This window comes from Magallana gigas, chromosome 9, assembly GCF_963853765.1.
Source record: "Magallana gigas chromosome 9, xbMagGiga1.1, whole genome shotgun sequence".
Lineage (NCBI taxonomy): Eukaryota > Metazoa > Mollusca > Bivalvia > Ostreida > Ostreidae > Magallana > Magallana gigas.
Genome location: NC_088861.1, coordinates 45,441,624 through 45,467,425, shown reverse-complemented (window position 1 = coordinate 45,467,425; position 25,802 = coordinate 45,441,624). Strand labels below are relative to the sequence as shown.

Sequence of the window (25,802 nt, the reverse complement as noted above, 5' to 3'; positions counted from 1 at the left end):
TTATCGAACACTTCTATCGAGATACGTAAGTTCAAAAAGGTCAATATCTCTGACAACACGGCCGTGACTCAAATGACCTTTCTCTCAAACTAGTTCAAGGTCAATGCCAACGGTGGATAGTAATCTCTGCTGCCAATGTTTGACCATGAACATTTTGAGATACTGATAGACTTCATGCATCTACTATGGTGTATTGTTTATCACAAAAGAACCCTGTGTGGTTCAGTGTTTTAGTGATAACAAGTTGATACACATTTATTAAGGAACTATTTTATTGATAACATATTTTCTCTAGGTCAAGAGCTGTGTTATGTTAACGATGAAATGCTTTCTTTGGTGATTCATGCGGGTATGAAGGTATCCGTCATTGCAGAAAATATATTTTAAAAAATCTGCAATACTCGCTGCCTTTTATAGCCCGTCTCAAATTACTGGCTATTTACATCTCTCTCTAAATCAGTAATCATGTTTTAAAAATGAGCAAACGTATTTGGATTATTTTAAATATTGTCGATCAGCACGTTACACAAATGGAACAGCGTATTCCCATGTACATGTATGTGAAGGTGTTCACACCTGTACCCAGTCCGTGCAAGTCCGTGGACTTCGCGCTCTCAGTGTAGCGCCACAGCTTAATTCAAATGATCGAGTAATGGCGTACTCTTGATCATTAATTAACAGACGTTCATGATATGTCTTATTTATTATTTCTTGTTTATGACAAGCATTAATTCGGCATCACACGGTATTACTTGCTTTGTCTTTTATTAATTTCTCTCTCTCTCTTTCTCTCTCTCTCTCTCTCTCTCTCTCTCTCTCTCAAGACAAATGTCTGTGAACATTTTTTTTTAGTTATATGTTGTAATTACGAGTCATGTCGTTTTCTTCACCATGTGTTGCTTTCGTTTGAATCAATATTTCAAGAATTTTCTTTGCATTGTACATGGATCTTGGAACTGATGTGATGCTTTCTTTTTCAAGACCAGTAGAATAAGGTATTCCAGTATTTCCGACAAACCTCAATTTCCTATTCCTGGAGGGTGGGTGGGGGGGGGGGGGTGGTGGGTATACTCATTTAGTCTTTATAACGTTAAATTCACCGTAAATGCACGTGCTCATGTTTATGCTTATGTAAATGACAAGAGTATCAAATGTTGATTTACACCGACAAAATGCACATTTGTTGTTTCAATAATGATTGACTTGTAAGCCTAAAGCTGTCCCAAAACATATCGTCTTTACACAATAAGCGGTAATTTGGATTTCAGGGGAACTGGTTTTAGGTCTATCGTGTCAATGTACATGTATGCTTTTTCCTGTTGAAATGTTTCATGATTTTTTCATGTACAGATCACTATCTGTATGGGTGAAAGTGAAAAAATATTGATTTTTGTAGTTAAGGATACCGTCACCTAGGATGTCCCTAAGTTACCGTCGAGCTACATCTTAAAATGTGTCCTAAGTTGATCTTAGGGTGTTCCTAAATTTTTCCTAGGTCTTATCCTAGAAACACATTTAGGTCATATCTTAGGAAAGTGAACATGCCTGTGACTATACAAACAACACTATTTCAATAACACACTTTGTTATACTTTCATTTTAAATACTGAAATCTGATTGGTTAAGACGCAGTTCATAATCCTTTCTATTACCCTCAGTGTTAGCAACGCACTTAGCAACGGGTAACATTAAAAATGTTACATGCGCAAAAATTATGCGCGTACGGTTCGCTGAAGAATTCACGTTATTCCTATATAAAAGCAGTAAAATTTTCTTAAAAATTAAGACATTCAGTATAACAAAATAAATAGTGCCTGTTTGGGAGGATAACAGTTGAAATTGACACCCCTCGAAAACCATTGTCAACCTCCGCTTCGCGTCGGTTGACAATGGTTTTCTCGGGGTGTCAATTTCAACTGTTACCCTCCCAAACAGGCACTATTTATATAATAGTAACTGCTGCAAGGCTGTTCTGCATTCCCCATTCAGGCTGGTTTTTGTATCGTAAAAAAACCCTGATATTTTATTTGAATTTATCTATGTTTTGTTTGATATCTTATAATATTTAGAAAGAAAAATAATTGCATCCATTTAGGGCGCCTTTCTCCATTCACTATTCATTATTCAAACATAAGAGTACATTTACTTGTACGCAGTAGTAATTAATGAAGACGTGATTTACCAGGAAAATAATATAATCATGGTATCTCACAAAACGCAACACTCTGAAGGTCAAAAAACAAATAGAATGCAAACAATTTTGTTTTCTGTAAAAGTAAATTAGAGAAGCGAAGAATCGCATGTTAATTGGGTACAGTGGGCCTCTTTGCGGGTATTAGCCGCACCTGAAGTTGACAGAGCAAGCTATAATTGCAATCAAAGTCCGGACAATGAGAATCGCTCGTATCTCGGGTGAAAAGTCCAACATTACACATCGCACGCCAACTAGCCATTAGTCCCTGAGGTGTTTATCGCGAGACTCAAGAATAGCTCCATAATCCGGGATGATAGATTTGCCGGCGTTGCATATTTTTCTTGCGCATTCTGGTTTAATTGCGTTGTGATCAAGAGATATTTGAAAGACATCTTATCGGTTTATTAGTTTATTTTTCATATGGTGTTATTATTGTTGTTCCACGAATATTGTTTATAAAAAAATATATTATTCTTTGGATACTGGACAAGATAATTCTGACTGAATTTACCGACCAATGTCCATGTGCGCTACAAAATAAGTTGATTTTAAAACCACGTTGCGCGATTTATGAAGCAATGATTCTAGAATGGACATACCACATACATCAGACACTGTTACTAAGTGGGCCACGTTTATTTTATATTTTGACATTTTGAATTCTTCATATTTTGTATTAGTCTTCCCCACTTCGTATATATAGTATTTCTGAAAATACCATTAATTATACGATTTTTACAATCAATATTATGCCATTTAACATATAACTGTTTTAATCCGGCATGGAGTATTTTAAAGATAACTAAATACCCAAGATTAATGATATATTTGAGCTTTTTTGTTCAAAACCAGATGATCGGCCTAAATACAAGTACCCACTGACTCGATGTTTGTAAAATTCATAGCTCATCAGTGCCAAAAGATGGATTATTGAAATTAAAAAAAAAGATGGAGGAAACAGTGAAAGATCTAGGTCAAGTTGGCAGAAGACCCCCCATACCGACCCGTTTTATTTTTAAACTTAATAAATGTCATCGGTGTTCGATCAGTCGTATTTTTAATTATGATTTAAATCTCAAATCAATCGCTGTCGTTTTGATTACGACAGCAATGAGGGAGTATTTACAAGAGTCAAAAATTGTCAGGTATATGCGAATGGTCACCGGCCACACCTCTAGCTCAGTAAATGTCACATATATATGTTTCTGTGCCCCCCCCCCCCCCCCCCGTAATACCGCACATAGTTATGGGTTATACGATATCGGGGCTTGGGTAATTCACAAGATTTTTATATTCGGTCCTTTATCCCAATATATCCTGTTGATTTTAACGCAGAGATATTTCCATAATATCACAAAACACACAAAGACATTGATGTCGGAATAAATGCATCTAATTTTCATGGCTGATTTTTTATTCAAATAATGAGACGATTTATGTTTTGGACACCTTCATCTATATTTATAGAAAAAGAGCATATGAAATACGAGAACAATTCAGAAATCATGCATTGTTCATGCATTACAATAACTCTGGCAAATTATACTTTCATTATCTTGAACCAATAATCAACTCGGATCCATAGAATCATACGTTGAGACTAAATTCTAATTAGAAAACTTTTTTTAATTTTTTGACCGATCCCAATTGAAAACAAACTGCTTACAATTCAAATTACCAAAATAGATACATATAAAAAAGAAATCAAGTTTCAGAAAAAATACTTTAATTTTCAATGAAATAAACTTTTGGTCTACCGTTCTCGCCTTTCATGGTTCAATCCTGTTTTTCGGACTGTGTTTGTTATACAAACGTAATTGTGAAAGGCATCACAAACGGTAGTAAGTACATATCTGTAATGGTAAGATAAAAAAACTAGAAATATAGAAATAGAAAACTTTCATATGAATATTTAGAATAAACTGTAATTGACTTTTTCCACATTGTAAAGTCACATTACAAAATTATTACTATTAATAGTTAAAAAGAGGAATACAATATCAACATTTTCTTCAATGGATCATCCATGTATCACTTGTTGTTAATCAGAAAGTGGAAAATCTGTTTTAATTGCAAGAAAGAGACTGTATAGAGAGTTTTCAATTGCTGTAAATAAACACATTTAAATAATATCTAGTAAATCATATCCTTTACATGTAATGATATTTAAACCTTTTATTTTAATAAATAAAAAATAATGTATCAAATGAAAAGCATCTTTTGTTTGTATTTTCAACATATTGCTGAAATATTCCAAGGAGATATATCTTTAGAAGAAAGCATACTTTTGTTTTGTTAAAACAAAAACAAAAAAGTAAAAATTTTTAGAAATATAACTGATATGTTTTTAATTTTTTGACCGATCCCAATTGAAAACAAACTGCTCACATTTCAAATTACCAAAATAAATACATATATTAAAGAAATCAAGTTTCAGAAAAAATGCTAAAATTTTCAATGAAATCAACTTTTGGTGTACCGTTCCATCTGCATTCTTTAAAAATCATGCATTGGAGTGCGCGCACCTTGCAAGGTTAGATTAGATTTCTTTGAGTATGCGTAGTATATAATCAAACAATGATTATAAATCGGCGGATATTTCGGTAGCTCAGCTATCAAATAAACAATCGGTTTCAATTCTAGAGTTAAAGAGTAGAGTGCAGAGAACTAAATAATTGGGCCTTGAGTGTTTTCTGAAGCTTCAACTGTCAGCCTTGTTGAAGGGTCGATCCATTTCGAGAGTGAGAGGCGCTCACCGCAGCTTCACGAGGGGCAAATTCTTTCTAATTGAGGGACTCGTTTTTTGTTTCGATCTTAATGAACTTATGGGGAGACACACTATTGTCAGTGTTAAAAAAATTGAAAAATTTACGAGTAACTGTAATAAGCTCACGAGCGGGTTACTGCCAGAGATTTTCGCCTTTTCCTGTATGAAATGCTACTGTTTTGCGTACAGTACAAAAGGCAAATTAATAGTAATGAACTTGGGGGTAGGTATTTTGCAAAGACAATAAAATTATATTATACAACATGAGGTCCAATTTTTGTTTCGGTTAACAAGTACTCAAAACCCATAAAATTATATTTGTTGTTTCTGTTTAAATCTTGTTTTATGGACAAGCTGTTTTCTATATCTCGTTTTGTAAACAAATGTCGCTAGAGCTCCGCTATTCCCAGCATTCATTGTATTTAAATAATACTGATATATGCATATTACATCTACATGTAGTAAATTCACATTTTTTGGCCTTGATTAAAAAAAGTTATTTATAAGAATGTGCTCAATATAAATATATTAATGGCACTTACCAATCATGATTTTAATTTTTATAAGATTATATTTTTGCTTTTCGCTGATGTCGCAAAAGAGGCACATTATATTTGTTCTAGAGAATGGGTGTCGCTTATTAATACATGTACACAAATGTATTTACGAACAACAAAGCATCAAGCAAACAAAAACAGTAACGTAAAACCACAACTCACCGAACAGAGTGTTACACAAGTAGTGTTATGGCACCAACTTGTAAAGTAACATTCATATATGCATGAACAGCGCGACACATTTTAAATAGTTTTATTCCTTAAAATTAACGAAGAATCTATGTTTTAAGCAGTGCTTTAGATTTCATTTATCTGACATCTCAAAAAGTGTAATGACGTATATTTTTTGTAATAATTGATGAAATGCAAGTCTATTAAGTTGAAATCAGTTCTGTTTTTCAACTTTCATCAAAGAACTGTATGAGTATGGAGTTAACTTATTTTAATTAGGAATCTTTCTTTTGAGCAGTGCTTTAGATGTTATTTTATCAATGCTATATTTAATGGACTGTGTTATTTTCAAGATTTTGATCTAAAATGGTATCGGTTTATTTTTATGAGAAGTGTTGGTATAGGTATAAGATACTGTGTATCATCAGGTGATAATTTTTTGTGCAATAGTTGGTGGATAAAAAACATATCCAGTTTAACACCATTTCGATGAAAATGAAGTGATATCTAAGAATAATTTAGAATAATTTTATTGTGTATTAACGATATGGCTAAAACAGAAGAACGTTTAAACGATAATAGCAACAAATATCTATATTAACAACGAATAATTTAATCATACCGTATACAAGTATATAACACATATTGTTCTTCAATTGTCAAGCCAGTAACATCTCCTCTGGACAGGTATCATATGTACTATCGCGATATCTAGTAAATAACAAGATGAGCTGCCCCTTTTCGCACAACGCTTGTAGAATAATATTTCTACAGTGACGTTCCGGGAGTTAATGACATCATAGCAGTCACATGTGACCGTGTTACCAAGGCTACCAATCAAACTGCACGTATTTTACAGGCAAAAAGGTGCCCTTCGACAGTTAGGAGACAACACGTGTGCATTTGAAGGCCTAAAGTTAAGCTATTGTAACAAACCCTCAGTTGGGTCATATTACATAACCTTCATTGTGACGTCAACAATCCATTACTCTCTTGCAGAGTCTCATCGCTTGCACATTCGTGCATGTCTCGGTGTGGAGACTGATTGAGATCCTGTAACTCCATATGTACATTTTGCTTCCATTTTCCTGATTTGTTTTGTATGACGTTTCCCGCCAAAATCAAAGCAGACAGTTGTTTGTCTTTTATACACACTGCGGACCCGACCGACATGGTCCTAGTGGACCGTGACGACACGGTACTGAGTCTGCGCAACTTCCACTTCCGGTTCCATTTCTTTCGTATTTCCTGCTGCACCTACCAATTATGAATGATCGAAACCTTAAATCTAATTTTGAATAATTGTAGACAAATTACATTTGAAAGAGAATCTTTTTTTTTTTTTTTTTTTTTTAAACATCAAAAATTCAAACTGATAATATCTTAACTAGATTTCTATTTTTTAAAATAAACATTTATTACATACATGTACAATTATGAAAGTTTTGACAAGGTATTCGACGTTAAGCAAATTAGACGTACCTCTCCATTTAGGAAACAGAAAAGAAGAGCTACGAGAAAACCCTGCAATGAAATTATGTCATCAGTACATGCCGTCATACAAACTATAACAAATTTTATTCCTATTGACTGTTATACAGTGTTTTAGTTTTTATGCAAATAAATTCCAAAAGGATGTCTTATCTAATAAAAATCAATGCAACGAATTTCCGGAAAAAGTGATGGTCATACAAATGTGAAAAAAACCCAAATTTTAGAATTAATATCTTCGTAAAGAGACAAGAGTATTTCCCAGTAAGCAAAATTTATCTCCACTGAAGGAATCTTTTAGTTCCTAACTTTAAACTCACTTACCACAAATATCAAGCCCAAGGAAACATTTGATTTTTGCTCTAAATGGTATCAAAAAGGAAACACGTGGCTAATTATTTTTCATTGAACGAACTCTGACCTGGAAGGAGTTGACCCCACTCTCCACATAGAGCCAGATGAGCTCCACCCCGGGGTCCATACACTCAGGCATGACGACGGAGATCATGTAGTAGACCCCGAACAGCGGGATCAGCACCAGGGTGGAGCGGGCCAGCTTCCTGCAAAACAAACGCTAATAAGTTATATCCAGGTATCTAATGTACTTCCTGTCATAAAAAGGTACAGTATATACACCTGTATGCACAAAGAGTTCAGAAACAGCGTGTAGCTTCTTGCATTCAAAACAAACTTAGGTGTGTGACTCAAGTATGTATGTATACTGGGAATCATCATTAAATTAAGGTTTATTTTGCATGCGCAAATCTAGATGGAAAGGGGGGGGGGGTTGTCAGGGGTCCAAGGATTCACATTCCCGAATTGTCTGAAATTTGATATTTACGTTTTCCTGGCAAGTACACTGTAATAATTAAAAAAGCCAAGAAAACGTCAGATATTTCGGACTTATTTCTGAAAAATTGAAAGTTATAAAACTAATATAAAGTAAAATTGCCGAAAGCAGACCTCAGACAACCCCTCCCGGCAAACAAAATTATGTGACCCTCGTCTCGGAACCCCTATAGCTACCCCCACGTAAAATTTTCTGGATACAGCAAATGTGATAAAAAGTGAAATAAGAACCAATGTCGATTGAACCAAATTTCTGTAAAGAAAGGTATGTAACTTATATACGAGTGTCTTAACTGAAGTAATGAGTCTTACCTGTAGTAATGAGTCTTACCTGTATTAACAAGTCTTACCTGTATTTATAAGTCTTACCTGTATTAATGAGTCTTACCTGTATTAAAGAGTCTTACCAATATTAATGAGTCCTACCTGTAGTAACGATTCTTACCTGTATAAATGAGTCTTACCTGAATTACATTGTAACGAGTCTTACCTGTATTAATGAGTCTTACCTGTATAACATTGTAACGAGTCTTACCTGTATTAATGAGTCTTACCTGTATAACATTGTATCGAGTCTTACCTGTATTTATGAGTCTTACCTGTATTAATGAGTCTAACCTGTATTACATTGTAACGAGTCTTACCTGTATTAATGAGTTTTACCTGTTGTATTAAGTCTTACCTGTTTTAATGAGTCTTACCTGTAGTAATGAGTCCTACCTGTAGTAATGAGTCTTACCTGTATTACATTGTAACGAGTCTTACCTGTATTTATGAGTCTTACCTGTATTAATGAGTTTTACCTGTAGTAATGAGTCATACCAGTATTACTGAGTTTTACCTGTAGTAATGAGTCTTACCTGTAGTAATGAGTCTTACCTGTAGTAATGAGTCTTATCTGTATTAATTAGTCCTACCTGTAGTAATGAGTCTTACCTGTATTACATTGTAACGAGTCTTACCTGTATTTATGAGTCTTACCTGTATTAATGAGTTTTACCTGCAGTAATGAGTCTTACCAGTATTAATGAGTTTTACCTGTAGTAATGAGTCTTACCTGTATTAATGAGTCCTACCTGTAGTAATGAGTCTTACCTGTATTTCATTGTAACGAGTCTTACCTGTATTTATGAGTCTTACCTGTATTAATGAGCTTTACCTGTAGTAATGAGTCTTACTTGTATTAATGAGTTTTACCTGTAGTAATGAGTCCTACCTGTAGCGATGGGTATCGTGGTTATTGGATGCTGTCAGCTTGGTAAATATGACTCTTATGATGTTGATGAAAAACATAAAATTTACCTTTGAAAAAAAAAATGAAGAAAAATGATATATATATTTATTCGTAAATTTAAAAGAGGAGTAAGAAACTATGAAAGAGAAGTTTTAAAATTGATTGATGCTACATGTAAATTAATATCATCTTCGCTACCCAAGGATTTTCGGTTCACTCTACTACCCATAAATGGGGAGCAGAGTGGACCAAAAACCCTTGGGTGGCAAAGATGAGTTAATCTTAGAAATCGAACTTAAAAAGCAGATTATTTTTATCGGACGTAAATAGTTTTAAATGAAATAAATGATATTAGAAATTAATATCTATATATAATTTAAGACAATTTATATAATTTAAAAAGTGAGACTCACTACAATGGTGGCCACGATAGGTCCGCGGATGATCCACACGTACTTATTTTCTGCTGTGTGGGTACTCCAACATCTGTTCAACACAATTTCAAGAAAAATCTTAAGACACATTCAAGCAGGAGTGTACTTCTTGATGCACCCAGCTCTTGAATTACTCATATTCAATCAAGGACTCAATCATAATGAACCCAGCAAAGGAACAAACAAATGCAATAAAATAAAAATTAAAGTAAAAACCTATTCCAGTAGAATAAATCGAAAAATTCACGGATTTCGGTTGATATGTATACATGCATTTGAAGTTTAGATAGAACATAATTATACTCAATCAAAACTTGTTCATTCAAAATGAAATTTTATCTTTACAAGAAATATTTTGAAGGTATGATCACCAGGCGTTAAATTTAAATTTGGAGATTTTTTTATTCTTTTTCGGTCACCTAATCTCAAATTTTCAAAGATTTAAAAAATTCATAAGTCAAAATCGTCTTTGTTGTCTCAAGTAACGTTTTGTATGAAATAACATTGCGAGGTTAAATAAATTAACTTTAGCGCGTATGAGATTATGGGAGATGCCTGCTTTAATTTGGGACGACTTTTATAAATAAATGGAAGGCTTAACTGGGCCATCCTTTATTCATTCATGACCTGTATACTGTTAACCCTTATCTACAAAAATCAGTTCAGGAATCTGCCACGCCGTGGCTTATTTTACAAACAATGCATCATCATGCGGAATAGTAGTGTGAAGACGCGGTCAGAGTGAGCGGGGGGGGGGGGGGGGGGGGGGCTAGAACAAATGGAAGTGATACTATACCAAACTGTATAAATGTAGATGCTTGTAAATCAGAAAGTGCGTTACCCAATTTACGAAACGTTTGATGAAATTAAAATGAAACGGCGATAAAATTGAAATTGAACGAAAAATATTCAGTCTATTTGGAGAGAAGGGGAAAAATATTAAGTCTCAAATGATGTGAAAAATATCGAGATTATGAAATAAAACTATTAAGAGATATATTCGATGTTTGCTTACAACGATTCAAGTCTTAAAAACATTTACAAGCAAGTGGTTGTGTTTGTATTTATACAATGTACAGTTTGATGTCCGCAAAACAACTTTTCTAATAAATATTACAAAATGTTATGAATAGATAAAAAAAAAAAGTGTAAATATTTACAGGGTATCTTCCAGGAATCTCCTGACAAGGATCCAAGGTACGACACACAGCAGAGGCAGTACTGTAACAAATAAAACCACCAATACCGTGTACTGTATACAGGGGAGACAATACAAAATTCATGCAAGCATATCACCAATCGATCGATTGATAATCAGTATTAGTCAATTCAATAAATTAATCAATCAATATAAAAATCACAACCACTGAACCAAAGAGCTTATTATCATCTGTAAGTTTGCATGATATTTAAAGAAGCTGTATGATCAACAAACTAACCTTCAGTTCTACCCATCACTGTATGATATGATTTGTTTAGCTATAAACTATAACGTGTTTAGTTAAGAAAAAATTATCATATCTTTAACCTTTTAAAATTAGGCAATTTCCTAAATTTTAATATAGAGCTCTTCTTCTAAAGGAGATCAAAACAGTCTACAAAAATGGACACGGCCATCGAGCCCTCTTAACATATTCATATACAATTATATCATTCACAGATTTGCATCAGTTACATATAGTACATGTATAGTAGTACTCACACCATCAGTTACATATAGTACATGTACTCACACCATCCTGCTAGTATGTAGAGGTGGAACCGCTTGCTTTTCTTGAATGTTGTGATGAAGATGAGGTTATGGAGATAGAGTCCCTCGATGAAGATCCACAAATAGTTAGCCACGATGATGTAGTTGAAGAAAGTGAATACAAGTTTGCAGGTCCAGTTCTATTCATAAAAAACCCCAAACATTCATATAAAGTAGAGAAGCATGTATTAACATTTTCCAGTGTTTTTGTGTGTGACAAGACTAAAAGTCGATTTTGTAACATATAGTTCAAAACAGTTCATCAATGACGCGAATAAAGTACTGCTTTGGCGCAAGCCGGGTTTGCGAAAGTAACGTCATAATGTCAATGATTTATTACATTCAAGGGTACGCGAATTTTCTTTACGAAAGTCTAAAGGAACCAATCGGAATTGGACATTAATTATTCACAGATCGGGAAAATTTCAGCGCATAGCCCCACTGTTGTAATCGTATACGAGATGTTTAAGTTACAAATATCCACACTCAACAATTTACATATGATTAATGCATTAATGTGTGTACCAAAAAAAGAATAAAAAAACTCGAAGCAACAAATAAACAAGCAATGAAAATTAAACCATAGCCCCGCAGTAATTTCGAATACTTGGTTTCCGATAAAAACAAACGATTTAACGACCTTGTTTTCGCTGCCTCTTTTATTGGGGATGTTAACACTCTCATCACGAGTTTTTTTTTTTGCAATTATATCAACAGCCGTCCAAAAAAATGGTCGTTCTCCCAAATCGTAAAGATTGAAGTAAGCTCAGATTCTTTGGTGTGCGTTGTCATAATATAATCTCGTTTTATTTCTGTAGTTGGAGAATAAACAAACCGCTAACGGGCAAGACCCTAAGTACTGTGGTATCGATTAAATGAAGCATAGCGCAAAAATATTACTTAATCCATATACATTTATTTGAACAATTTTGCATGATTGGGTCAATAAATCTTATTAATATATTTCCTCTTCCATGTACCTCTTTTTTACTTATATACATGTATAACACTTTTGTTTGACAAAAACTCTGTCGAGTGAAATCCATTTCTGGATAAATGAAAATACAATGCAATCAATGTTCGACATTAATTTTTATAATTTGTGTATTGATAGGTTTTTAGTATACTTTGATTATCAAATCTTGGTTACGTAACAATTAATGCACTCTTAAAAAACTGATATGCCGCTAAAAAAATAAATTTCAACTTGTTATTTGATTTAGAAATATTGAAATGATATAAAGAGTGATAATTATTCCGGAAATTACCGATCCTTCAGTTGTCAGAGTGGCGGTGTTGTTTATGACGGCTGGTCGCCCTTCCGGTGTATGGAAGACGTCTTTAACAAGGCATATTATAGATCGCAGAATGAAGGAAACAAAAAGGTTGATGTGTATCGTGTTCCTTTGGCAGTGCAATCTCCTGACAATAATAGATATTGCAGACATTTTATCTATTTTCTCTGCGCCTAACAAGCGAGTGTACGAGACATAGTGACAGATTGCATTCAGTTCTCAGCATTTATTTGCAAAAGAAAAAGGTAAAAACACCAAACAGGAGTAAAATAAATATACAGATGACATAACATTACCTCTTAAATAAAATAATTAAAGTTATCAAATTAAACTTAGAGATTTACTCATATTAATAAAGTTACCAATTAATGTATTTTTTTCAAATAAAGATAAATCTTTACAGGTAAATTAATAAAGAGAATATTGAGGCAGGTGTATGTGCTTAATTTTGACTCTCCTTACAATTTACTTTGTACAAAATAAAGAATTTTAACAATAACAGCAGCAATTTCTTCTGCAAGTTCCGAAAGGTCTACTTTGCTACAAATGGATACCTACCGAAAGCGAGCCATCATTCCTACCGCCACAAACAGACATGCCAGGGACACGGAGTAACCAATCAGGTACAGGTTCTTGATTCGGGGCAGATGGTCCTACAAAGTCAACGGCAGCTAGGGTATAATGGGGACTTTCTAGTTAATTCAGAGAGAGAGAGAGAGAGAGAGAGAGAGAGAGAGAGAGCAAGAGAGTTTTCTATAAAATTCCTTTAATTTTACATTGTGTATAACATTTTTCATCATCTCATAATTCTTTAACAGTTACTGATTATAATGTGTTAACCAAAGAATTAAATAGAGTACTTTAAATCAAATGAATATACGGTCTAGGTGTTTTATTTTTACGAGTACACAAACAAAGGGAAAACTTGAATTGTGGTGTACATTTGTTTGAGAGATTTACCATGAGCGGATCCACGGGCTTTCGTTTGTCCAAGCAATCTCTGAAGTCCGTCCATGTCTTATTGAAGCCCGGATGAACGTACCATTGTCCATTGGGTAGACACTCACGGCGAGCTTTCGCTACAAAACGGTGGACAGTTTCGTATATTTTTGATTTTATGAATAACTATACAGAATATTGTTTTAAATTATAAATCAATAATTATGCTGTACCCCTTTAACAATATAACAATGGTACATAATGTATATTAAGAAAGACACAAACAAGGTCAGTGAAGAAGATAAAGGTTGAGCGGAATTTTTTTTTTTTTTGGGGGGGGGGGGGGGGTGTTAGACGCGTTCGTCAGTTCTATCTTTTCATCTTACATTTTTGATTGTACCTCTTAAACATATAAAAATCACTTCCAGAATATGTAGAAAGAAATCATTTGAAAACAAAATCTTAAGAAAAAAGATATCGCCCATTCGTCCCTAAAAGGACGTTAATTTTCGATAAGTACAATTAAGTAGTTTACATCAGAATATCCGTAAAGAAATTCAGTATGTGTACGTGTACACCTAAAACTTGTCACACATCGAATTTTACCGCTTAACAACAGTACAAAAACAGGATATAGTTTTTTTTTAAATTATAGTATCTTTAATACAAAAAAGTAGCGAAAATGGTACTTTTAAACGTTGACAGCAATTTTATGAAAGAGTAAATAAAGTTATGCGATTTGTTTAAACATAAGGTATCTTGTAAAAATTGGATCTGAACTGAAGTGATATTGAATACTCTTTTTAACCCTTTGAAAGAATGTGTGACAAATAGCATACATCTTCAAATAAACTTGATGGATCTGTCGGAATTAAGGTATTATAACTGACAGGAATAAAAGCGAATTAAGCTTTGTGTAAATAATCTAGATAAATGAGTATTGTCCCTACCGCTTACATATACTGCAAACTCAGCAGTAGGACTGAGTCTAACGACAATATGTGACAACAAATGGTGGACCTAGAATGCAGACAATATAAATTACGTGAAAACTGACAACAATGTACCTCTAGTATCAAAGTTGTTAATGTAGTTTGGACAGTTCTGTTCGGCCATTGTTCCCGCCATCGTATCAGGCCAGCAGACGATGTTATCAAAGGTTTGGTTACAGTAGGGACCTGGTCAAATAGAGTTAGCAGCCATTGATAGCATTCAGTCAAATAGAGTTATCAGCCATTGATAGCATTCAGACAAAAATCATACAGAAGAAAGTTTGACCTGTTAAGGTCAAGGTTAAGCGGTGTGTAAAAGGTTGTGTGAGGATAAGTGGACTAGAAAACGCTTGTGACGTGGTTATCAACACACATATTGTTAAATAAGAGAGTCCGAAGGCCGTGGCCATATTTATACTGTATTAATTTCATTGAAAAGAAGACATGAATATAAAAATAATGCAAATACAAAAACTTAATTGTAAAATTTATGGATTTCTTCTTTTCTATATAAATAATAGTTTATAGCTGAGCAATTCATAAATTAAAAAAACTAAGGTAGGTATAATGGTTCCTTTGTTGACGTCCCAGCCTCCCTAGTTTGTTCTTTTGAATTATACAGGTTTACCCATAAAAAATCTCACGAGAAAACATACCCTGAAAATTTGTCAAATCGTTCTGTAGAATTTACAGTTCATTATATAAAATATTTATCATTTGTCTAGGCTGTTTTTATGCAGTGCCGCCTTGAACTTGGTATTGTTGATGATGCTGTTTTGACGCTTTTCTTATAAATACATACTGATAGGGAAATGAGCATTTTTCAAAATGGAGTTATTTTGAGAAATTGTAAGTAACTTTTAAACAGTTTAGACAAATTTATCAACTGTTTCTGTGCGTAAAAAAAAGTAATTTAAAATAAAATTATGTTAAAAAAATGATATGTGTTCTCGCTAGATTTTTTGCTATTTTGTTCCGCTCTTTTTAAAACCTTTTTAAGCAACCCGCGACAGAGACTCCTAAAATTGACCTCGACAAATTAAAAGAAGAATCAAACGCTGTTCCAAGGAACAACGTGTAGTGACTTACTGACATTATAATAGTGTTACCAGTGTCTACGAAAAAGCAGATCAATGTGTCTACTAATTGTATATTGTCTACCGACACTGTGTCTATCTGATACCTATGATTTAATTTTACGACATTTTGTCTACAGAGTGTCTATATTATGGAAATGAATTGACATAGTGTCTAGCTGACGTCTATCTATATGACATTGTGACTATTCTGATACTTATTGCCTATCCTTTAATGAGTGAGGATAGTGTCTACTTGCCTACTGATCAACAATTGGTGAACCAGGTTTTCTTTTTATATTACATTCCAATTGCTTGATGCCATTGTTTCTACTGAATGAAAATGTCTATTTTGTGTTTATTAAGGGCCTATGTCTACCTTGTACTTAAGTGATAATGTGTCTACCTAATGATCACTGTCTACTTGACTGATATAATGTCTACCAAATGACTATATATAATCTCTATTGGCGTGACTCTCTGTCTACGACTACAAATTAGGATATACTGAGTCCCGCAACCCAAAATCCACGAGAACCATTCAATCTAAAAACGTGTACTAAAATCCGCATTATTTTTTTTTTATCAAATCGAGTTGCAAATCGAAGTGAGCAAAGTTTAAACACATTCAGTGAAATCTTTGAACCATCTTGACAAAAACCAAGAGGGGAGATTGGTGTGCCATAAATCATTAAAGTTATTGGGTATAGCTCGGATCTTGATGGATACCCTTACACGACGGCGTCACAAAGGGAGCTTCTATCTTATTGCTGGAATATCAATCATTTCCTTACGTACTCTCACATCGCCACATAAACAGCAATTTCAATACACCTATTCCTATTCAGATGGCAAAAGTATGAAAAAGTGATAAATCATATCGCAGACTCGCTTGTTTGAATCCCGACGGAGTGGAGAGGGGGGTTAGACCTTTACACGTACATGCACGGTCGAGAAGTAAAACGCCATCTGTAAAATACCTGATACCGCCGGTCGCGGCACAATGTGTTCCTGTAGGCACCGCTCTCTCGCTTTCTGTAGCAGCTGTAGTTGTTTCTTATAGCTTAATTTCACGCTGTACACTTTCTGTAAAAGAGATTATTTCAATACAGCTAGAGAGAACAAGTCAGTCATCATACCGAGTGACGAAAAAAGGCGACTTTCTCCCATCCTAGTACATTGTACCATACAGAGAAACGCAATAACGCACAGAGAAAAAAAGACCCCCCTCCCCTATTATACCGGTATAACGCTCAGGAAATGAAGCGGCTAAAAATATTATACAGCTGTGCCCCCCCCCCCCTGTACTATACAGAAAGATATTTTCACGGAGAGTAAAAGCCCCCCCCCCCCCCCCCCCATTTCCTTTGTACAAAACAGAGAGAGACGTTTTAAATCGTATTGAATAAATAGTAAATAAATTATTAAAAATATTACCATTCAGAAAAATGCTATAACGCAGAGAAAACAAGGCAAATATATTCCTTGATAACCAGATAATATGACAACAAACTGCCTGGTGGTCAATTGGTGACCTTACTGTACCGACTCGCACTCTGACGATATTGGAACAACGCAGTGCGTAATCCTACGTCTATTATAATAATGCAATTAAACATTTTTGTACATCTTAAACAAAGAAGTAAAATATATGGTTTTTCATTTACACGATTAATCAAACTGAACTGTAATGATATATCTTACCAAAAAAAATATGAGTCAATTGTTCTTATTCATAATCTCTACATTTAGATAAATGCGCACGTGCATGTAGCATCATATGTACACGTGGTTTTGGTGTTCATCTGCAGGTAGCTTGATGGTAATACGTTATAAAATTGTTTTACTTGAAGGATATAGCCAACTATTTCATTAGAAAAACACAAAAAGGAACATTGATCGCAATATTTGCATATTAATTAAGTGCGTATATAACTTTCTCTTTTCTACTTGTGTATATTTTTCGCTTACTTTTTTTTGCGTGTTGTCGTACACCAGTATGTAATTTCTCTTCTTTTTTTGACTTTTAATGTATTCTAGTTGTTTGTAATATATATTGTACATTAACATGAAATCTCAGCAAAGGGGGGGGGGGGGGAGTCGGGGTGGGGGTGGGGGTGGGGGTGGAGAGAAACACGTACATGTAAACAACGCAATGTTCTCGTATCACACATTGTATAAAATAGATGTAGCAACTTTTGTTATACTTAAGCGAAACAAAAATTGCTCCGTGGGTATATTAACATATTTCCTTATAATACAAGTTAAATTGATTTATAATATTTACTTTACTCATAAAAATGTATTGGAAGTTGTTAACATCCAGGAAAATATTTGTCAGGGTGATAAAAATAGATAGACATGATAGCAGCTTGACAAAGTTAAGATTATTGACTTGTTATCAGTGAAACAATGCAAGAGAGATAGCGGACTGTGAACAGGGAAGAGTTTATACTATAGACGGATTGTGTTCTGGAGAAATCTAAGGAAATATTCATAAGAAATAACAAGCAATGCAACTGAGTAAATAGTAATTGCTTCATTAAACACCGGATCTGAAATCAATGAATAAATAAATTCACTGGAGAATTCAAAATGATTTCTGTAAATCGACCCATCTCATTGAGAGAGAGAGAGAGAGAGAGAGAGAGAGAGAGAGAGAGAGAGAGAGAGAGAGAGAGAGAGAGAGAGAGAGAGAGAGAGAGAGAGAGAGAGAGAGAGAGAGATTAATACAACCGTTTCAGATTATATCTAATGACGATGATAACGATAGATGATTAACTATCATAGCTTCTAATGATTTTGTGTGTGAAATATTTGGGGGTGACATATTTTTATTATCATTCGACCATAATTAATTTTGTATGCATGTAGCACCCTCGGTACAACGTACTATTATCATCCATGTTATTTGCTGGGGGAGGGGGGGGGGGGGGGGAGGGGGAGAAAACATTTCATGTACCACGACTTACATCAGACAGATTTTGTTTCATTTTGAGCTGTAGAAATAATTGCACTTATAAAGATTTTTGATATTCTTTCAGATGAACGAAGTATTATTATGTGGACTTTGTTACCTTATTCGACATGTACATTATTCATGTATAATGTAAAGAATAAAATGCTTAAACTTACACATATCCTTAATGTATGGTCTTTAGGTCGGCCTGTTTTTACATGGTATACGGTACCATTAAATAACTGATACTATGCATGTATTACATACATGTATACTGTCAATGCAGCGTAAAAATCGGCAAACGCAAGTGCAAGCACTGATTGAAGTCTAGAAGCTATAATTAAGCACCAGAGCTTTTTACTTTTTCATCAATTGATTCGATTAAAATTTTAAAAACACCACGTCGCCAGCAAGTTGAAAATCATTCATCTACATGCACTTTATAACAACATGGGAAGCAAAAACCTATAAAAAGCTATTGTATATATTTAACTCAATAGTATTTAACTGTTATATAGCTTTGTTTATCAAATAGTGATTTTTGTTTAGATTTGATAGGCTTTATTGGTTTAACAAACAGATAAAAATGTGTGGGGGGAGGGGGGGGGGGTGGTTAAACACATTCTGTTGAGGTTCGGCAGTATATCTACACACATTTACTATATATAGATAGTGTCAATAGCCGGACAAATGCTATTGAATATTATAAAGTACATCGCATACACGGCTCTAGTATACATACAATGACAAAAAGTAGAATGATCAAAAGGATAATGAAAGAAAAAACTGTAATGATATGTAATGATATGTAATGATTTCTTACATGAACATATTAATACTTAGATAAGACATTCATATTTATATGATACATATATGAATAAATATAAGTATCAGTTGTGATTTTTACCAAAAGCAACATTTCTATTTTAAACTGTGTGATGTTTCAGATTTATGACATTTAAAACAGGCCGAAATTACAAATTAAAATCTTAGTTAAAAACCCGTTTTACGCAATAGAAATAGAAGTTGAAAGAAAACAAATTTTTGTGACGGTCTGCTGTTAATTTCAAGCTTGTGATGCACATGTATGTTAAGCATGTGAAAAATTGGACACCACACTATTCTCAAATAAAGAATTTACAAGCATCAAGTTCCTAAAGAATTTAAACAACCCAACTGCAAATGTATCACGTATCGTTATTTTTAAATAGATCTGCACCTCCATTTGTCCAAAACTCTGACTAAAAAAAAAAAAAGAAGGAAAAACGAGGCCAAGTTTAGGGTTAAGTTTAAGAGTGTGTAGATGATGATATTCAGAGACTGTCAGTATCTTCATATAAATTAATCGCGCTGTAACATTAATATTTGCGTATAAAGCATGCATGTCACTTAGATTTTAGATATATCGATTTTAGTTTTCTGACAAAACTGTATGAATGTATTAAAAGTTCGCATTTCGCGAATAATATTTTCGCGTTTTATTACTAAACGACAGAATTAGGTTCCCGAGTAAAATAACAGATAACTTCCCTCTAAAACAGACTGTTTACAAATACTGTATAAGCTAAGACCCCCAAGGACATTACCCTCATAAATAATACATACAAGATAAATCAGGGATGTAGAGCATCATAAAACGTAATCAAATATCATATTGATGACAAACACAGTAAAACTCTTTTGGGTCCATAATTGCAGCCTAAGTATCCATTCTCACAAACACACATGAAAACATCAATGGACAGTCTGAGGGATATCTATTTAATAAGTTTCAAACATAAGAACACTAAAAAGAAACTTAGGATTATAAATTAGTAAGTTTTAGTTTAAATGGATTCTTATTTCTTTATGTGTGGCGGATGATCATGAGTGGTATAGGTATTCGTCCTAGGGTAGGTAGGACTACAAAAAGTTAACTCTGAGTGGGGAACTTGTGCAGGGGAAAATTTCGCTGAATTCTAATTTCATGCAGAAAGGTATATTAATCCATTAACCATTTATATTAATAAATAATGAAACCCAAGTCAATGCAGAGTATTGGTATTTTTTTTAAAACAAAAAATGTATAAACACCTAATAGAGGAAGAAAATATGAGCATATTGTTATCACTGCTTGGTCCGCCTTATTAGTACTTCCTGTACACGTCTTATACGTCTGATTAACAGTTATATGTATTGATCAAGTACTTGTACAAAAGTACGGCATATAATGCAATTCTTAACAAAAGGAAGTCATATCATGAGGGGAAAAACGATTTCTTTTTGTTTATCCCCCCCCAATAAAAAAACAACGTTACAACAAATAACAGGAGTAAATGAATTTTATCATTTACACGAAGGTATGTGTGAAAGAAGTCGACGAAATAAAGTTACCATGTAAAAAGAAACTTACAATGAATATTAATAATTAGTTCTTAATCAAATACAATACAAAAATCAAAATACTTACGGGGTCCTGGAAACACCCCCTCCCTACCACACATCGTCCACATGACGTCACAATCCATAGAATGGTCAGAAAGGACCAGTAATCCATTGAACAGGTCACACACTCCCCGACCCACTCGGTGCGTTAAATGATAATAATTATAGCAGTTTTCTCCTTGGCAGATTCTCGCCCTCTCAGATACAAAACAAAAAATAAGCACACCACATTAATTAGGCGAGTGAAATAATTCTCCCGATTCCTGGAACTCACGTTAGCCGTTGATGAGGCAGTGGATCATTATATAACGGGAATCACTATTTCTTGCCCGTCAGAAGCAAGGGTCGAGGCCCCGCTATCTAGACATGTCCAGGTTAGTGATAATCTGTCGCCCTCTCGTTAACTTCTATTTTCTCCACTTTGTTTTCATTCCAAGTTTTAAAAATAGTAGTTTTGTTTTATATTGACGCTTATCGATACGTTTTCGTTCCCAAATCACGTGTGCGCGTGCGGGTCGCATGCATTGGTCAGATTCTCAGAATACCGTATAGTGTCTACACCGTACGTAGCTTGTCAACACACAGTTCTGCAACTCCACTACTGGTTCACTGAGTCACGATTAGTGAAATAGTTGAATAGATGTTGAATGGACAGTGGTAAAAGTTGGACATTCCTGGCGCGGATTTCCTGTCATTTCAACGATTCGGCATCACAGCTCCTACAAAAGAAATTGCACATGTGTACAAAAAATGAAAAAAACATTTGCACTTTTGAGTTATGATTCGATTTGTTTCTCCCTCTGTTACAGCATGGTGCTGGCCGTTAAGTAGCGATGTTTTCTCTTTTCTGAGAACACGACAGATTTACAGACCCCCTTCCTTTTCTTCCATGTGAAGGACGCACGGCTGAAACGGTCACACAAAATAATACAATGTTGTGTATTGCAATGCCCAGGTAAGATACGTGTGTTGGCTTATAGAGTTGAATGACCTTGGCTGTTGACTATAGTTTACAGAGGGTGGAACATTTACCTGTATGGTACATTGTATTGTGGAAATAATGGAATTTATACCTCAATGGTTACAGAGTTAATTTTACTTGCCATGCCTTGCACTGTGCTTGCTCAGTAATTACACAACCTCTATTTTACTATGCACTGATATAGATAGGGACTAGGGGTCCGGGTCTCCGTGGGTCTAACCCCTAACCCCCACCACCACCCACCCACCTTTCTGAAATTACACAATCATTTAATTTACAAATCAAGACATTGAACCTCTTTCTCCCTGTCTCGACAATCAAAATCCTTGCCTGTTGTTGTATCATCAGCATGTACAGTTTCAGTATACATGTGATATAGTTCCTTCTGTGTCTAAGCCCTACATATATTCTTCATTGTATAAGTGGAAATAAATGCTATTGGAACCGTTTTAACAAGAGCTTGGACTTTCGGTGGGATGTTTTTATCTAACAAGCTGTCAGATATTGACCTCCTTTCTTCTAATTCGCGAAGAGAACCTCATTAATATTCATATGCTGTCAAAACCTTGTTCTGCTGTGTGAAACTGATGCTGTTTCAGTGAAATATACATCCCTGGATGAAGTCGGACGACTGTCATTGCGTTCAATGTATGCATATCTTATATTAGCCAATGACTGGACAGTTAACCATGAATAGGCCCCGCCTTCATTAAATCGGAGTTTATCACGTTATGCCCAAAGTCCAAGCTCTTGTTAAAACGGTTCTGATTAAGATTGTAATATGTGGTCAATATTGTTATATGAAGCAAATGTCAGTATGATTTGAACACTGTGCAATGGTTTATGAAATAGAATAACGAAATATTTTATAACGATATGCTAGAAAAATATTACAGGAATTCTAACAAATCACACTTGTTTACAACAGCTTTGTTATGCCACCAGCTATACATGTTCATGTAAAAAGAGGGTAAAATAAAACCCCGAGAAATATATTAAATATACGTGTATGTTATCAAACAAATAAGACATATTGTTGTTATGAAAAGCACTGAAAGTATACAGATGTCTTAGTAAATATATTCATTTTGCATTTTTGAATATGTGCGGCTAGTAAATATACAGTCCGACATGTATATAACTTTGATATATATGTTTTATTCACCAACCAAGGGCCCTTGGGGGGGGGGGGGGGGGCATATGCATTTAAACAATAAAACATCTATCTGTATTCTAGATCTGTATACCGTCCCACTCTCATAAATCGGTGCGTCAAAAGTCATACAGGTTCTCGAAAGAGAGTGCACGGGGGCACTTAGTTCGTGGGAGAGGGTCAGTCTGTAGCATGCATCTGTACGAGAGTTGTACGTTATTTTGAACGCATGCGTGGAACCCGGCGTAATGACGTCAGGATTAAGCCTATCGCATGTACATGTATCTTAGTACAAGTGTACCGAAGAAAAAAAGATTTATATGGTGATCGTAGACCTCGGTTATCTGTTGAATAAACGAAGAGCAAGATGAAAGGTCTCATATAATAAGACTGATCAAAGCAAAACAATAGCTGAAATAGACACTGGAAAATTACATTTTGTTTCAATTATCTCACGTGGGGGTTCACAATCATTCAAACTCCTTAATAAACGTATTGTGTTATAATGAGGTTCGGTATTGGTGTAGTAAAGCGCTCCCAGTCAGTGATAAATCGACTGTATCTGTTTGAAATAATTAAGCAAGCGATCTTTACTTCTATGATTTCGTGCCTTTTTAGAATTAATTTTTTATTAAAATATATAAGTAATTTATTATAAATTGACAATTTTGAAATAATACATTCCAATCCATTCTAATCGATTCATATATAGACAATTTCTTTAATTCCCAAACCCGTGGGCCTCATCGGTTTAATTATGTGTATGTTACATATTATATGTATTAATAACCCCCCCCCCCCCTTCCTCCGGAACATTCTTATAATTGAAATATGTATTCGAACGAAAACATTCAAGCGGAATTCGGTGGAGTGCAATATGTACTGGTTGATACTTCCTCTGACAATAGAGCAGTTGTGTGGCCTATTTTTATCTTATTAAAAATGGGTTTTCCGTTTTAAAGCGTGTCACATGTTTTGATAGAATTAATTCTCTGTCTGTTTTTTTTTTTTTGCTGTTGTTTTTCAGCTGTAAGTAATTTGATATTTTTTTAAAAGGGAGTACCACATATTTCATAAAATTCCCAGTTAAAACCTTAAATCTTTTACATTTTCGCAAAAAAGTGAAAAATAAAATATAATATCATATTAAGTAAACCTAAATCTAAATATCAACTTCTGACTCTAATTAGCACCATTAATTAAAACTCTTAATGACTGTCATGCAGTTATAAATAAAGACAAAGTCATTACATATATGCGTATATACATAAAATAGCACGAAAAATTGTCCATATTTAATACACCATATTAATGTGCAATTCATAGATTCGTTGAAATACTCCATTTTTGAATTGTATTAGCTGATATATTTTACATGTGGCATCACATAGTTGATTTATCAAATATCAAATAACAGTAACAATGTACGTATTTTACTATGCATGGGATAAATCAAATAATTTAAGGCTGTTTTAACCTACCTGGCTCCTGACATTACATTCCTGATCGCCTCAGAAACAAAACTACGTCAGGCTGCATATGAAACAGCTGCCGATTGTTTACAAATATTTACACACACTCTTTGACTTATATTGCCGTCATTGCGTAACAGAATCTGTGGGGACCTGGAACTTGACACTTAGTATAATTTTTTATACACGCGCTGTGTTACAGAGAGAAAATTAATAGGGCTCGCGGTTTGTCAAAGAAAAACTAGTTGTAAATACTCTGTTTATTTTCAAAAATAACCTGTATTCTTCTCAAATAAATGCAAGAATGTCAACAGTGAATTGAAACTTAATACAACGTTTACATCCACATGTGATAAAAGGGAAACGAAAACGTTGCATGGAAGAAGCTTTAATTTTGGTTTCAGATATCTTAAAGCAGTTTTGTGTCCTCATTTACATGTATACATGTGAACATACAAGTATTCACTCCAAGCACCTACTGTATTACATGTATAGTTTTCAGAGGTTTTCGAAACTGTGCGTGTATGTTTCGGGGGGGGGGGGGATGATATTTGATTACGTGAACATTGTGAAGAAAAAATGGGGGTTGGGTAGGGGAAGCCCCCCCCCCCCTCTCTTTTCTCTTGTTGCTACATGGCTGTACTTATATTTGAATTAATATGTGACAAACATCTAGCAAATTGATAGTTATTTTAAATATTCGGCACCTGGTTTAAGTTATTGTAAAAAGGGATTTTCTTTCTTTCTTTTTTTCTACTCGCATATACCGTCACTAGTTTTTAGTATTGTTAGACTAGTCTTGGTTTGTGTGTGTGTGTGTGTGTGTGTAGTTTACCTTTGTTTTATTTTGATATATTTACATTTTCCTGTGTCTTTGCCTGTGATAACACTACGTATCGATTTTGTATAACCCATAATACAAATGACGATAAATATTGAGGCGCCAGCGGGGTTTGCTTATTCATATTTAAATATTTAATCGTACAATGGCTTAAAATTATATAAATATAAGTAACAAGGAATCATTCTTTGAATATTATGAGGTGATAATTTCGGTCGGTTG

General features: G+C 34.3%; 1 protein-coding gene across 1 annotated transcript; it reads right to left on the bottom strand.

Moving 5' to 3' along the window:
• Positions 1-6,204: 6,204 nt before the first annotated feature.
• LOC105343470 (secretin receptor) lies at positions 6,205-24,896 on the bottom strand. The gene is made up of 14 exons (XM_011450862.4): positions 24,749-24,896; positions 21,158-21,851; positions 16,730-16,835; positions 14,749-14,859; positions 13,703-13,821; positions 13,301-13,395; positions 12,716-12,869; positions 11,431-11,587; positions 10,858-10,918; positions 9,677-9,749; positions 9,246-9,331; positions 7,602-7,740; positions 7,172-7,213; positions 6,205-6,946 (listed from the first exon to the last, which is right to left on the bottom strand). The coding sequence occupies exons 2-14, from the start codon at positions 21,242-21,244 to the stop codon at positions 6,653-6,655; spliced, it is 1,524 nt and encodes a 507-aa protein (XP_011449164.3). The 5' UTR covers positions 21,245-21,851; positions 24,749-24,896; the 3' UTR covers positions 6,205-6,652.
• Between the last annotated feature and the right edge of the window lie 906 nt (positions 24,897-25,802).